Source organism: Mesoplodon densirostris, chromosome 7 (assembly GCF_025265405.1).
Source record: "Mesoplodon densirostris isolate mMesDen1 chromosome 7, mMesDen1 primary haplotype, whole genome shotgun sequence".
Lineage (NCBI taxonomy): Eukaryota > Metazoa > Chordata > Mammalia > Artiodactyla > Ziphiidae > Mesoplodon > Mesoplodon densirostris.
Genome location: NC_082667.1, coordinates 73,672,555 through 73,689,050, shown reverse-complemented (window position 1 = coordinate 73,689,050; position 16,496 = coordinate 73,672,555). Strand labels below are relative to the sequence as shown.

The window sequence follows — 16,496 nt, the reverse complement described above, 5'->3', positions numbered from 1 at the left end:
ATTCAGAATAATGATGGTAAAGATGATCCAAGATTCTATTTCCCAGATCCAAAATCTTGGAAATAGAATAGACAAAATGCAAGAAACAGTTAACAAGGACCTAGAAGAACTAAAGATGAATCAAGCATCGATTAAAAACACAATAAATGAAATAAAAAATACTCTAGATGGGATCAATAGCAGAATAACTGAGGCAGAAGAACGGATAAGTGAGGTGGAAGATAAAATAGTGGAAATAACTGCTGCAGAGCAAAATAAAGAAAAAAGAATGAAAAGAACAGAGGACAGTCTCAGAGACCTCTGGGACAACATTAAACGCACCAACATTCGAATTATAGGGGTTCCAGAAGAAGAAGAGAAAAAGAAAGGGACTGAGAAAATATTTGAAGAGATTATAGTTGAAAACTTCCCTAATATGGGAAAGGAAATAGTTAATCAAGTCCAAGAGGCACAGAGAGTCCCATACAGAATAAATCCAAGGAGAAATACGCCAAGACACATATTAATCAAACTGTCAAAAATTAAACACAAAGAAATCATATTAAAAGCAGCAAGGCAAAAACAACAAATAACACACAAGGGAATCCCCATCAGGATAACAGCTGATCTCTCAGCAGAAACTCTACAAGCCAGAAGGGAGTGGCAGGACATAATTAAAGTGATGAAGGAGAAAAACCTGCAACCAAGATTACTCTACCCAGCAAGGATCTCATTCAGATTTGATGGAGAAATTAAAACGTTTACAGACAAGCAAAAGCTGAGAGAGTTCAGCACCACCAAACCAGCTTTACAACAAATGCTAAAGGAACTTCTCTAGGCAAGAAACACAACAGAAGGAAAAGACCTACAATAACGAACCCAAAACAATTAAGAAAATGGGAATAGGAACATACATATCAATAATTACCTTAAATGTAAATGGACTAAATGCTCCCACCAAAAGATACAGATTGGCTGAATGGATACAAAAACAAGACCCATATATATGCTGTCTACAAGAGACCCACTTCAGACCTAGAGACACATACAGACTGAAAGTAAGGGGATGGAAAAACATATTCCATGCAAATGGAAACCAAAAGAAAGCTGGAGTAGCAATTCTCATATGAGACAAAATAGACTTTAAAATAAAGACTACTAGAAGAGACAAAGAAGGACACTACATAATGATCAAGGGATCGATCCAAGAAGAAGATATAACAATTGTAAATATTTATGCACCCAACATAGGAGCACCTCAATACATAAGGCAAATACTAACAGCCATAAAAGGAGAAATCGACAGTAACACAATCATAGTAGGGGACTTTAACACCCCACTTTCACCAATGGACAGATCATCCAAAATGAAAATAAATAAGGAAACACAAGCTTTAAATGATACATTAAACAAGATGGACTTAATTGATATTTATAGGACATTCCATCCAAAAACAACAGAATACACATTTTTCTCAAGTGCTCATGGAACATTCTCCAGGATAGATCATATCTTGGGTCACAAATCAAGCCTTGGTAAATTTAAGAAAATTGAAATTGTATCAAGTATCTTTTCTGACCACAATGCTATGAGACTAGATATCAATTACAGGAAAAGAGCTGTAAAAAATACAAACACATGGAGGCTAAACAATACACTACTTAATAATGAAGTGATCACTGAAGAAATCAAAGAGGAAATTAAAAAATACCTAGAAACAAATGACAATGGAGACACGACGACCCAAAACCTATGGGATGCAGCAAAAGCAGTTCTAAGAGGGAAGTTTATGGCAATACAATCCCACCTTAAGAAACAGGAAACATCTCGAATAAACAACCTAACCTTGCACCTAAAGCAATTAGAGAAAGAAGAACAAAAACATCCCAAAGTTAGCAGAAGGAAAGAAATCATAAAAATCAGATCAGAAATAAATGAAAAAGAAATGAAGGAAACGATAGCAAAGATCAATAAAACTAAAAGCTGGTTCTTTGAGAAGATAAACAAAATTGATAAACCATTAGCCAGACTCATCAAGAAAAGAAGGGAGAAGACTCAAATCAATAGAATTAGAAATGAAAAAGGAGAAGTAACAACTGACACTGCAGAAATACAAAAGATCATGAGAGATTACTATAAGCAACTCTATGCCAATAAAATGGACAACCTGGAAGAAATGGACAAATTCTTAGAAATGCACAACCTGCCAAGACTGAATCAGGAAGAAATAGAAAATATGAACAGACCAATCACAAGCACTGAAATTGAAACTGTGATTAAAAATCTTCCAACAAACAAAAGCCCAGGACCAGATGGCTTCACAGGCGAATTCTATCAAACATTTAGAGAAGAGCTAACACCTATCCTTCTGAAACTCTTCCAAAATATAGCAGAGGGAGGAACACTCCCAAACTCATTCTACAAGGCCACCATCACCTTGATACCAAAACCAGGCAAGGATGTCACAAAGAAAGAAAACTACAGGCCAATATCACTGATGAACATAGATGCAAAAATCCTCAACAAAATACTAGCAAACAGAATCCAACAGCACATTAAAAGGATCATACACCATGATCAAGTGGGGTTTATTCCAGGAATGCAAGGATTCTTCAATATACGCAAATCAATCAACGTGATACACCATATTAACAAATTGAAGGAGAAAAACCATATGATCATCTCAATAGATGCAGAGAAAGCTTTCGACAAAATTCAACACCCATTTATGATAAAAACCCTGCAGAAAGTAGGCATAGAGGGAACTTTCCTCAACATAATAAAGGCCATATATGACAAACCCACAGCCAGCATCATCCTCAATGGTGAAAAACTGAAACCATTTCCACTAAGATCAGGAACAAGACAAGGTTGCCCACTCTCACCACTCGTATTCAACCTAGTTTTGGAAGTTTTAGCCACAGCAATCAGAGAAGAAAAGGAAATAAAAGGAATCCAAATTGGAAAAGAAGAAGTAAAGCTGTCACTGTTTGCAGATGACATGATACTATACATAGAGAATCCTAAAGATGCTACCAGAAAACTACTAGAGCTAATCAATGAATTTGGTAAAGTTGCAGGATACAAAATTAATGCACAGAAATCTCTGGCATTTCTATATACTAATGATGAAAAATCTGAAAGTGAAATCAAGGAAACACTCCCATTTACCATTGCAACAAAAAGAATAAAATATCTAGGAATAAACCTACCTAAGGAGACAAAAGACCTGTATGCAGAAAATTTTAAGACACTGATGAAAGAAATTAAAGATGATACAAATAGATGGAGAGATGTACCATGTTCTTGGATTGGAAGAATCAACACTGTGAAAATGACTCTACTACCCAAAGCAATCTACAGATTCAATGCAATCCCTATCAAACTACCACTGGCATTTTTCAGAGAACTACAACAAAAAATTTCACAATTTGTATGGAAACACAAAAGACCCCGAATAGCCAAAGCAATCTTGAGAACGAAAAATGGAGCTGGAGGAATCAGGCTCCCTGACTTCAGACTATACTACAAAGCTACAGTAATCAAGACAATATGGTACTGGCACAAAAACAGAAAGATAGATCAATGGAACAGGATAGAAAGCCCAGAGTTAAACCCACGGATATATGGTCGCCTTATCTTTGATAAAGGAGGCAGGAATGTACAGTGGAGAAAGGACAGTCTCTTCAATAAGTGGTGCTGGGAAAACTGCATAGGGACATGTAAAAGTATGAGATTAGATCACTCCCTAACACCATACACAAAAATAAGCTCAAAATGGATTAAAGACCTAAACATAAGGCCAGACACTATCAAACTCTTAGAGGAAAACATAGGCAGAACACTCTATGACATAAATCACAGTAAGATCCTTTTTGACCCACCTCCTAGAGAAATGGAAATAAAGACAAAAATAAACATATGGGACCTAATGAAACTTAAAAGCTTTTGCACAGCAAAGGAAATCATAAACAAGACCAAAAGACAACCCTCAGAATGGGAGAAAATATTTGCAAATGAAGCAACTGACAAAGGATTAATGTCCAAAATTTATAAGCAGCTCATGCAGCTCAATAACAAAAAAACAACCCAATCCAAAAATGGGCAGAAGACCTAAATAGACATTTCTCCACAGAAGATATACAGACTGCCAACAAACACATGAAAGGATGCTCAACATCTTTACTCATTAGAGAAATGCAAATCAAAACTACAATGAGATATCATCTCACACCAGTCAGAATGGCCATCATCAAAAAATCTAGAAACAATAAATGCTGGAGAGGGTGTGGAAAAAAGGGAACACTCTTGCACTGCTGGTGGGAATGTGAATTGGTACAGCCACTATGGAGAACGGTATGGAGGTTCCTTACAAAACTACAAATAGAACTACTATATGACCCAGCAATCCCACTACTGGGCATATACCCTGAGGAAACCATAATTCAAAAAGAGACATGTACCAAAATGTTCATAGCAGCCCTATTTACAATAGCCCGGAGATGGAAACAACCTAAGTGTCCATCATCTGATGAATGGATAAAGAAGATGTGGCACATATATACAATGGAATATTACTCAGCCATAAAAAGAAACGAAACTGAGCTATTTGTAATGAGGTGGATAGACCTAGAGTCTGTCATACAGAGTGAAGTAAGTCAGAAAGAGAAAGACAAATACTGTATGCTAACACATATATATGGAATTTAAGAAAAAAAATGTCATGAAGAACATAGGGGTAAGACAGGAATAAAGACACAGACCTACTAGAGAATGGACTTGAGGATATGGGGAGGGGGAAGGGTAAGCTGTGACAAAGTGAAAGAGCGGCATGGACATATATACACTACCAAACGTAAGGTAGATAGCTAGTGGGAAGCAGCCGCATAGCACAGGGAGATCAGCTCGGTTCTTTGTGACCGCCTGGAGGGGTGGGATAGGGAGGGTGGGAGGGAGACGCAAAAGGGAGGGGATATGGAAACATATGTATATGTATAACTGATTAAATTTGTTATAAAGCAAAAAAAAATAAAAAGAAAAAAAATCCATGGGGGGGAAAAAAAACCTTAAAAAGGTTTACAACCTATTCATATTTAAATAACATATTAAGTTTTATCTGTTTTGAATCATAAGGTATGTATTACTTTAGATAAATATTATCTGACATTTATCCATGTTAATGTGTGTCCCTGTAGTTCATTCACTTTCATTGCTGTGTAATACTACAGTGTGTAATTGATCAACTTAGTATTGTTATACAATGAATTATTTCCAGTTTGGGGCTATTACAAATGACAACACTATACATCCTTGTACATGTACCTTAGTGCACATGTACACAAATTTCTCTTGGGAATATACCTAGGAGTGCAATTTCTAGGTTTGGGATATGTTCATGTTCAACTTCACCAGGTAATGACAAACTTAAAAAAAAAAGTAGTTTTACTATAATACAATTCTACATGTCATGCATGAGAAAACCTATTGTTCCACATCCTGACAAACACTTAATATTATCACACTTTTGCCAATCTAATAGGTGTGTAATGGTATATTGATATACTTTTTATTTTCTTGGTTACTAATGAGATTGTCATTTCCTATATTTATAGGCAATTCGAGTTTCTTCTTTTGTGAAATGTTCAAGTCTTTTCCTATTTTTCTATTGGGCTACCTATATTTATCTTATTTATTACACAAGTACTTTTAGTCTGAACACTATTCCTTTGCCAGTTGTTTATGTTGCAAATATTTTCTCTCACTTTACGATTTGTCTCTTCACTCTTTTACAGTGCCTTTTTAAGAACATAAACATTAAACTTTATACTCTTTCCTTTACTGTTCATGATTTTTGTGTCCTTGTGTTTAATAAATTCTTCCCTATCCTGAGGTCATAAAGATATTCTATGTTATCTTCTAAACAGAAGCTTTGAAGTTTTGCCTTTCATATTTTTGGTCTTTAACCAATTTGGAATTGTGTGTGTTATCAAGAAACGGTTCAGGGGACTTCCCTGGTGGTCCAGTGGCTAAGACTCTGTGCTCCCAATGCAGGGGGCCCAGGTTCGAGCTCTGGTCAGGGCACTAGATCCCACATGCCGCAACTATAGATCCTGCATGCCGCAACGAAGATCCGTTGCAGCCAAATAAATAAATACATTTTTTTTTAAAAAAAGGAAAGGGCTCAATTTTATTTCTTTCCATAAAAACAACTATTGCCATAAGAAAAAGAATTTATAAGTCTGCAAGTTTCCCATTGATCTACAATATGATCAGTGTTATATAACAATCTTTTTTGTTTGTCTCTGCACTTAATTAGTGTAGCTTTGTAATAAGTCTTGATATCTGGTAAAGCAAGTTCTCACCACCTTGTTCTTTTTCAAGAGTATTCTTGACTGCGCAGCCCAGGCTGTTGCCATGGTGAAGAGCTGAGCAAAGAGGCTGCAGCAGCTCTTCAAGGGTGGGCACTTTGCCATCCACTGGAGCTCTGTTCCTTTTAAATTTACCTGGGATTTGAGAAGAATGCTTGAACCTACTGTTTTGAACCTGCTTTGGGGATAAAGGACTATTTGGTCATCTGGATTTGGAAGCGATCAATGGACAGGAAGAGCATGGAAGGTGTGCACTCTGCCTGGGAGGTGAGATGGAACATCTTTCAGACATTTACCAGTTGGATGGCACAGGGTTCTCACTGCACAGCTGCATCTGTGGCAGAGTGGAACCTCTACTGACTTATTTATGATAGACTGTATCAAAATAAGTGTTTTTAACAATGTTTTAAAAAAGTGTCTTGTCTATTCTTGGATCTTTGAATTTCTGAATGAATTTTAGAATTAGTTTATTATGTACAACAATAACAACAACAACAATAAAACTTGTTGGGTTTTGACTGTGATTGCATATAATCTATAATCAATATAGGAAGAACAGACATCTTACAATATTGAGACTTTTATGAACAAGGCAGATCTCTTCATTTATTTAGATATTTAACATCTTTCAATGAGGCTGTATTATTTTCTGCATAAATGCTATTATACATGTCTTGTTAGATTTATTCCTAGGTACCTCCTATATTTGATAACATAAATAATACCTTTAAAAATTTTTGCTTCTTTTTGAATAGATTTTTAATAATTAATAATAGTTAATATTATTAAGTTAATATTATTAATAGTTAATAATTATTAATAGTTAATAATTTTGTGTCTGGCATCCTTGCTAAACTCTTATTTAGTTCTATATGTTGTCCCTCTTCTTATATTTATCTTCTTTTTTATTTTTTTGTAAAATCAAAAAGTACATTTTTATAATTTTACTTCTTCCCCTTTACTAAAAGGATTGATTCAGGTACTCATCCTGCCATATGACTAGAAATTAAAGGCTGAATGATTTTTTAAAGTATTTTAATACAGGAGTAGCTCTTTTAACTTGACTCCACTCAATAAACTCAACAGATAAACTGATGTAAAACATACTGATACCCAAGGCACACTGAACACTCTCAACTAGCAGACTTCTGTCTAGTACATCTGTATACTTCTGCTCATGAGTTGCTGCATATCAAGAATCTGTCACGCTTATACCCAAATATATTTATGCCAGATATATCTATTAATTATATAATACGATGTAAATCACTAAAATATGAGGGTGAAAGAAATACATGGTAAAGGTAAACACTACATTCAGGATTGAGATATGAATAGATGTAACACACAGAATGTATCAAGTGAATTGGTAATGTTTTATTTCTTTTGCTGGGTGTTGGATACACTGATGTTTGTTAAACTTAAAACTTTTTATATCTGAAGTATTTCATAATTAATTTTTTAAATGATTGTTACAATGAAAATTAAGTTGAATGCCTTAGAAAGACATATTAAAAGAAAGTTGTTTAAAAATCTACCTTTTAGGTATGAGAGAAATAAAAATGGAGAAAAACCATAAAAATTTAATAGAATTTTGTGATTAGACTGCTTCATGAGTAGCTTTAAATTAATTACAGTATTTTAAAGAAATAGAAATGATTACTACTGGTGTGCTATAAAAAACACACTGCAAAACTCCAGTCAGCTGAGCCATAATCAAAGTCCTTGACCTACAATCAGAAAATCAGCAAATGAAGTTCTAAGTACATTAACATGTTTAGGTCAATATAAAATTTTATGATGGTTCTTTCTAACAGGCATTTTAAAATTAAGTAACCACTTTCAGTTCCAATCATGTTAGATAAGAGGGATTCTAGTAGAAAGTACATCTGTTGAATCACATTACCAAAAAGCACACTACATACATCAGTGTATGATAAAAGTTATTTTTCCTAATACTCTAAGGCTTCTTAGTTGGCCAACACATGACGCTAATGCTAATGGGGCTAAGCTCTCCATCTCCTCTTCTATAGCCTCAAACTATACCCTGAAACCTGATCCTCTAAAAACACACATCAAAAAAACAGGTTAGGGCCTCACTGGTGGCGCAGTGGTTGAGAGTCCGCCTGCCGATGCAGGGGATACGGGTTTGTGCCCCGGTCTGGGAGGATCCCATATGCCGCGGAGCGGCTGGGCCCGTGAGCCATGGCCGCTGGGCCTGCGCATCCGGAGCCTGTGCTCCGCAACGGGAGAGGCCACAACAGTGAGAGGCCCGCATACTGCAAAAAGAAAAAAAAAAAAACAGGTTAAGGGGCTTCCCTGGTGGCGCAGTGGTTGAGAGTCCGCCTGCCGATGCAGGGGATGCGGGTTCGTACCCTGGCCCAGGAAGATCCCATATGCCATGGAGTGGCTGGGCCCGTGAGCCATGGTTGCTGAGCCTGCGTGTCTGGGGCCTGTGCTCCACAACGGGAGAGGCCACAACAGTGAGAGGCCCGCGTACTGCAAAAAAAAAACAAAAAACAAAAATCAGGTTAGGTACTTCCCTGGTGGCGCAGTGGTTAAGAATCAGCCTGCCAATGCAGGGGACACAGGTTCGAGCCCTGGTCCGGGAAGATATGCCACGGAGCAACTAAGCCCACGCACCACAACTACTGAGCCTGCACTCTAGAGCCCGCGTGCCATAACTACTGAAGCCCGCGAGCCTAGAGCCCGTGCTCCACAACAAAAGAAGCCACTGCAATGAGAAGCCCGTGTACTGCAACAAACCCCACAGAGCCAAAAATAAATAAATAAATAAATGAATAAAGCAGGTTAAATATAGATAAATGTATCAGTAATATTACAAAACTATTCAAGACTGCATATCCTTGAAAAAATATATAAGACTGAATGACAAGTTTAAAAAGCATTTATGTCAGTTGTATAAAAAACAAATGAAAAAAGGAAAGAAACAAAACCATTAACAGACGAGATTTAAAATTTTCTTTATACTTTTTTTGTATTTACCAAATTTTCTCCAATTAGAGTGGGATTTTTTTTTTTTTTTTTTTTTTTTTTTGGTATGCGGGCCTCTCACTGTTGTGGCCTCTCCCGTTGTGGAGCACAGGCTCCGGACACACAGGCTCAGCAGCTATGGCTCACGGACCTAGCCGCTCCGTGGCATGTGGGATCTTCCCGGACCGGGGCACGAACCCATGTCCCCTGAATCGGCAGGCGGACTCTCAATCACTGCGCCACCAGGGAAGCCCCTGGAATGTTCTCTTTTTAAAAAAAATTAAGCTTCTAAACTATATGTGTTAATTACAATAGTGCTATTTTTTAATTTTATATTTATTGACAACAGTTTGATAAACTTCATTACTTGTTTTTAAAGCTCTGAAAATAACTTTATAAAACTAACCTTTTCCAGAGACAATCTTTGAAGTATTAAAGAAAAGACTGCCATGCTGAAGATCCATTGTTTCTCCCTTCAGTTTGTCCACTGCAACATCAACAAGGGCAAGCTCATCAGCCAATTCCTAAAACACATGAAAGTCCTGAATAAAATGTTCCCATTTCAATTTTAGGAGAAAGAGAAAAAATTTTGTGTGGTTATTTTATAATCAAAGGAGTGTTACATTTTTAATAGAAAAAGTGGTATAAAAATAATGGTCTTGGGGGCTTCCCTGGTGGCGCAGTGGTTGAGAGTCTGCCTGCCGATGCAGGGGACACGGGTTCGTGCCCCGGTCCGGGAAGATCCCACATGCCGCGGAGCGGCTAGGCCGGTGAGCCATGGCCGCTGAGCCTGCGCGTCCGGAGCCTGTGCTCCGCAACGGGAGAGGCCACAGCAGTGAGAGGCCCGCGTACTGCAAAAAAAAAATAAATAAATAAAATAAAATAAAATAAAATAATGGTCTTTATGGGAGTTCCCTGGTGCCCTAGTGGTTAGGATTCTGAGCTTTCACTGCTGTGGCTCCAGTTCAATTCCTCAGTCGTTGGTCGGGGAACTGCAAGCTGCAAGGCATGGCCAAGAAAAGTCTTTTAATGTGTCTAGAGAGACCAGAAGTTAAGGTAAACAAAAGAATGTAGCAAAAATTATTAATTGCTTTGCCTTCCTGTAATTGTTAAGCTTTTTAGGATTGGTTTTCTTCCACTTCAGGTAACAGTATAAAATGAATGAAAAGTTATGAAATCCTTTCAAAGGTTTTTATTATATTTAACCCTTATGCTTAATTTCTGAATTGGCTGAAGTTGTTTTTAGTATGAATGCTTATGGCCAAAATATAAAGGTAGCCACCTTTATATGTGGGAAACCATTTCATGTGGCTCAGTATATTACAATTAACATCTGCCCTCCAACCTAGGGATAGATATGCAGATACCAGACCCAACCAATTGTTCCATCCTTCCTTCTGGATGCAGCAATTAGTTCACAAATGGGTATATGGCCCAGGCATAACAAATGAGCATAATGTCTATGAGGTTAGAAAATGGAGGATGAGAAATGAAGTCCCGTTTTTCTTTGCAATCATAAGCTCTAATGATATAAGACTCTAAGAACAAACTGTATAGCCATCTTCACCACCATATACAAAGACCCTGCCCAAGAATTAAGCCAACAGAGGAAGTATAGACTAAGATATGCAGAGACTGTGTCTTGAAATGTCTGAATTCCAGAATTTAGAAATATCTGAAGCTAGCTCTACTGAGATTTTTCCAGTTACATGAACAATATACAGTCTCTATATATTATACTATACTCTAATTTATTGGGCTTTCATCACATGCAACAGAATATATATATAGAAGGAATGTAGGGGACTTCCCTGGCAGTCCAGTGGTTAAGACTCTGTGCTTTCACTGCAGGGGGCATGGGTTTAACTAAGATGCCATGTGGCCAAAAAAAAAAAAAAAAGAAGAAGAAGAAGAAGGAATGTATTCCCTCAGATTCCAGTGGCCAGATTCCAAAGGTGAACAGTAAGGGAAAGGAATCAAAGTCCCTATTTACTACTGTTCCCCACCCCACCCTCCACATCGGGCACCATCTGGCCTTTCTGTAAAACTGTAAATTCTAAAATTTACTAAATTACGTGTCATACATCAGGAATAGGATAAGGATAAGGAGTTTCATCCAAAAGAATCATATATCACTTTTCAGCTAACTGATAAGAAAACCAGATCATGCTTACAGATCCATTTTTACAACTGTGTATCTGTCTGGTCGGGACAGAAAAACAGAAACCACTCTAAGCATTTCAACAGAAGGAATTTTTTTTTTAAGAAGATGTTGGGGGTAGGAGTTTTTATTAATTAATTTATTTATTTTTGCTGTGTTGCGTCTTCGTTTCTGTGCGAGGGCTTTCTCTAGTTGTGGCAAGTGGGGGCTACTCTTCATCGCGGTGCGCAGGCCTCTCACTGTCGCGGCCTCTCCCACTGCGGAGCACAGGCTCCAGACGCACAGGCTCAGCGGCCATGGCTCACAGGCCCAGCCGCTCCGCGGCATGTGGGATCCTCCCGGACTGGGGCACGAACCTGTGTCCCCTGCATCGGCAGGTGGACTCTCAACCACTGCTCCACCAGGGAAGCCCCCTCTTTTTTATTTTTAATAAATTTATTTATTTTTGGCTGCATTGTGTCTTTGTTGCTGGGCGCGGGCTTTCTCTAGTTGCAGACAGCAGGGGCTACTCTTCGTTGTGGTGCCCAGGCTTCTTACTGTGGTGGCTCTCTTGTTGCAGAGCACGGGCTCTAGGCGCAGGCTTCAGTAGTTGTGGCTCACTGGCTCAGTAGTTGTGGCTCACGGGACCTAGAGCACAGGCTCAGTAGTTGTGGCTCACGGGATTAGTTGCTCCGCAGCATGTGGGATCTTCCCTGACCAGGGCTTGAACATTGGCAGGCGGATTCTGAACCACTGTGCCACCAGGGAAGCCCAATCCTCCTGTTTTTAGTCCCATCCTTTAGCTCCGTCTTGTGAGGTAACTGATACTTCCAACTCCTGAGCCTTTCTGGGGTTCTGGAACTTAACTGGCTTTGCTTCTTCTCATCATCTCCCTATGCAGGTTTCTAAAAATTGTCTAAATAATGTAGTAAAGCTTTTAAGAGTACAGGATATGTGTCCAGATTGCCAAGTTTTGAATTCTGGCCTTTTCACCTACTAGCCATTTGACCATGAGAAAGCTATTCAACATCTGTGCTTCAGTATTTTCATTTATAAATGGAGATGATAACAGTATCTACCTCCTAAGGTTGTTATAAAGATTAAATAATACCTTTAAAAGATTTAGTGAGGTGAAAAGCTTAACGTTGGAAACTACAAAACTGCTGAAACAAATTAAAGAAGACACAAATAAATAGATATCCCATGTTCATGGACTGGAAGATTTAGTATTGTTAAGATATCACTACTGCGGGCTTCCCTGGTGGCACAGTGGTTGCGAGTCCGCCTGCCGATGCACGGGACACGGGTTCGTGCCCCGGTCCGGGAGGATCCCACATGCCACGGAGCGGCTGGGCCCGTGAGCCATGGCCGCTGGGCCTGCGCGTCCGGAGCCTGTGCTCCGCAACGGGAGAGGCCACAACAGTGAGAGGCCCGCGTACCGCAAAAAAAAAAAAAGAAATAGAAAAATCCATTCTAAAATTCATATGGAATCTCAAGAGACTCTGCATAGCTAAAACAATCTTGAAAAGGAACAAAGCTGGAGGTCTCAAGCTTCCTGATTTCAATACTTATTACAAAGCTACAGTAATCAAAACAGTGTGGTACTAATATAAAGAGACATGCAGACCAATGGAATAGAACAGAGAGCCCATGGGAAAAAAAACCTCTCACATATATGGTCAGATATTTTTTGACAAGAGTGCCAAGATCATTCAATAGGGAAAGGACAACATTTTCAACAAATGGGATAACTGGATATTTACATGCAAAAGAATAAGGTTGGACTATTTACATTATACCATAGACAAAATTAACTAAAAATGGATCAAAGACCTAAATGTAAGACCCAAAACTATAAAACTCTTACAAGAAAAGATAGAGGGAAAGCTTCATGACATTGGATTTGGCAATGATTTTTGTATATGACACCAAAAGCATAGGCAACAAAAGTAAAAACAGATAAATTGAACTACATTAAAATTTAAAACTTCTGTGCATCAAAGGACACAACCAACAGAGGGAAAAGGAAACCCAAGGAATGGGTGAAAATATTTGAAAATCATTTACCTGATAAGCAGTTATTATTTAGAATATAAAAAGTACTCCTACAACTCAAAAACAAACAAAAAAACAATTTAAAAATGGGCAAAAGGACTTCCCTGGTGGTGCAGTGGTTCAGAATCTGCCTGCCAATGCAGGGGACACGGGTTCGATCCCTGGTCCGAGAAGATCCCACATGCTGCGGAGCAACCAAGCCCGTGTGCCATAACTACTGAGCCAGCGCTCTAGAGCCTGCAAGCCACAACTACTGAGCCCGTGTGCTGCAATTATTGAAGCCCACACACCTAGGGCACGTGCTCTGCAACAAGAGAAGCCACCGCAATGGGAAGCCCATGCACCGCAATAAGAAGCCCACACACAACAATGAAGAGCAGCCCCCGCTCGCCACAACTAGAGAAAGCCCGCATGCAGCAACGAAGACCCAGTGCAGCCAATAAATAAATAAATAAATAATAAAAAAGAAAAATAAAAACGGGCACAAAAGATTTGAAACAGACATTTCTCCAAAGCTATACAAATGGCTAACAAGCACATGAAAAGATATTCTGAAAATAGGAAGGAAAATTCAAGGACTTCCATTGTTATTTTATCAAATTTGGTACTTTTTATTTTATAATGAGAATGTAACACTTATATAATTTTTAAAAAAATTTTTAAGTGTAAGCCATTGGGAAATATGATTTTCACCCATTACTCTTCAAGGAAGACAAAGTGCTGAATCACTTTAACAGAAAATGTTATACTATTAACAAAATAATATAATCAGTGTGTCTCCTAGGAATAAATTTAAATGGTCTGGCAATGCCTAACAGATGGTAAACTCCAAATAAATGTTTCTTAAATTGTGTAAAAATCAGATGATACTTATTTGCTCCAAGGGATTAACCCTGCAACCCTGCACTCATGATCATCTACAAGACCTAAAAGTGCTTATTTTCAGCCACAGTATAGGCTTATCACTTACCTTCAATAAGATACAAATAGCACAAGCCATGCCTACAGCACCAGTTCCAACAATGGTGATCTTACTCTGGGAGACTTTATCTTCTTCAATTAGATTCTCAATAAGCTGCTCCTTGACAGTTGACATTTTGAGAACCTGATAGAGATAATGCAATTTCAGTGAAATCAAAGTCCCTGAATTAATCACACTCATACCTACCGATGTACTAACCACACTGAACATCTAAGGAACTACCTCTTGAGTTTGCAGAGTTTTGGAGCCAGGAGCAAGGGGAAGCCAAAGAAAAAAATTCCTGGTCGAGGAGTGGAACACGGACCAGTCTATCTATCCGTATTAGGGACTGGGGAACCAACAGGTTTTTAAAGGTTCTCCCTGCCCCCAGCCACCATTTTCGCTCCAGTCCCAGTCACTCACAAACGCTTAGCGTGGCGCAACAGTACAGACAGCCCGAATGTGCAACTCACGGCCGTTAGGCTGCTTTTTAAATTTACACCAGGAAAAAAAAGACGGCAAAGTCCGTTGAGGCGTGAAGCCCAGCGACAGTTACTCCCTGAACCGTTACGCAAGCACGCTCCCACGCATGGCTCTCCTCCGTCAGCACGCAAGCTCCGCCCCCGGCCAGCCCGGGCGCAGGCGCATTGGCTCAGGCTTGTCCTCTGGCCCGAGGGGGTTCCGCGCCACCTGTGGTTATGTTCTCTTAATATCAATATCGGTAGGTGGAATCCTAGACGGTCTTGAAGAGTGTGCAAGAGAGGGATATTGGCGTGTTGTTTCATTTCCTTCAGCGGGCCTAGGCTTCGGACTGATTTTAGGGCGAAGCTTTTTGGAGGCCAGACTACCACGTGGTGGGCAAGGGGCCAGGCTCGAAGTCGTCGTGGGAAAGAACTCTCCTGGGAGCGCCCCATAATCTCCAGTGGACCAGCTAAAACCAGCATCCTGAGGCCAGTCCTTCCAAATCTGAATTGATAGTAGCTAGTGGAGGCGAGATTGAAGATGGGCAGCTATCTTGGGACATATATGGCAGAGCTCAAGGCCTGAACGGACCTAACTTACCTCTCTATGAGAGGGCATGCTGAAGGGACCTGGGCCCCGAGGACGAAAAGGAATTTAAGGAAAGAGTAGACTTAGGAATGATCAGCCTGAGTTTCAGAAACAAACTTTTCAATGCACTTACATGCCCTTGTCCGAGCATTTATTTGCAGGAATTTAAAAAATTATGATTAAGTTCTATAACTTCAGGACTGAGTGGTGAAATAAAGTTTGAATTTCTCTTGAGAACAGAGGGTAGTAATGAAAAGGAAAGGCCATGTCTAGTTTTCTAAGGGTGATTTTAATTTATGCCAAGGATTTATAACTCACAGAAGGGGACACAACCTCCTTTGTCATCTTTTGTCATCACTTGCATTTGAATCCTTTTCAGAATCTAAAGGATAATCTATTTTCTGTATCAAAGCCAGTAGTTTGTGGTTTTGTTTTTTTTTGTGTGTGTGTGGTATGCGGGCCTCTCACTGTTGTGGCCTCTCCCATTGCGGAGCACAGGCTCCGGATGCGCAGACTCAGCGGCCATGGCTCACGGGCCCAGCCGCTCCGCGGCATGTGGGATTTTCCCAGACCGGGGCACGAACCCGTGTCCCCTGCATCGGCAGGCGGACTCTCAAACACTGCGCCACCAGGGAAGCCCAGTAGTTTGTTTTTAATGTGGGTTAGATCATGCAGTGAGGCTGCTTAAAACCCTTCAATGGCTTTCCATTACACTTAACCAGTTTTTACCACAACTTAAGAGACATTCGAGACTTGGCCACCTTCTGTCCCTCCAACTTCATCTCAAGACACTCACCACACTTCCCTCCAGCTTTTGGACAGCTTTTTCCTGTTCCATGTATCTGGAAAGTTCTTCCCCAGTCCCTCTCAAAGTTGATTCCTCATCTTCAGTTTCGAACATAAATGGCACTTCCTCTAGCTTTCCTTGACTAATGTCTCAACTACCAT

At 39.4% G+C, this 16,496-nt stretch overlaps 1 protein-coding gene across 3 annotated transcripts in view; it reads right to left on the bottom strand.

The window, feature by feature from the left end:
* Window positions 1-14,633, bottom strand: part of LOC132494457 (L-lactate dehydrogenase C chain) — a 56,578-nt gene extending 41,945 nt beyond the window's left edge. For 2 of the 3 annotated variants that reach the window (XM_060105594.1, XM_060105596.1), the window contains exons 1-2: window positions 14,508-14,633; window positions 9,749-9,866 (exon numbers count right to left, since the gene is read on the bottom strand). In XM_060105594.1, coding sequence (XP_059961577.1) covers window positions 9,749-9,866; window positions 14,508-14,633 — 244 coding nt within the window. The remainder of the gene's footprint in view (window positions 1-9,748; window positions 9,867-14,507) is intronic. The other variant, XM_060105595.1, reaches the window with a different exon arrangement.
* Window positions 14,634-16,496: the final 1,863 nt, after the last annotated feature.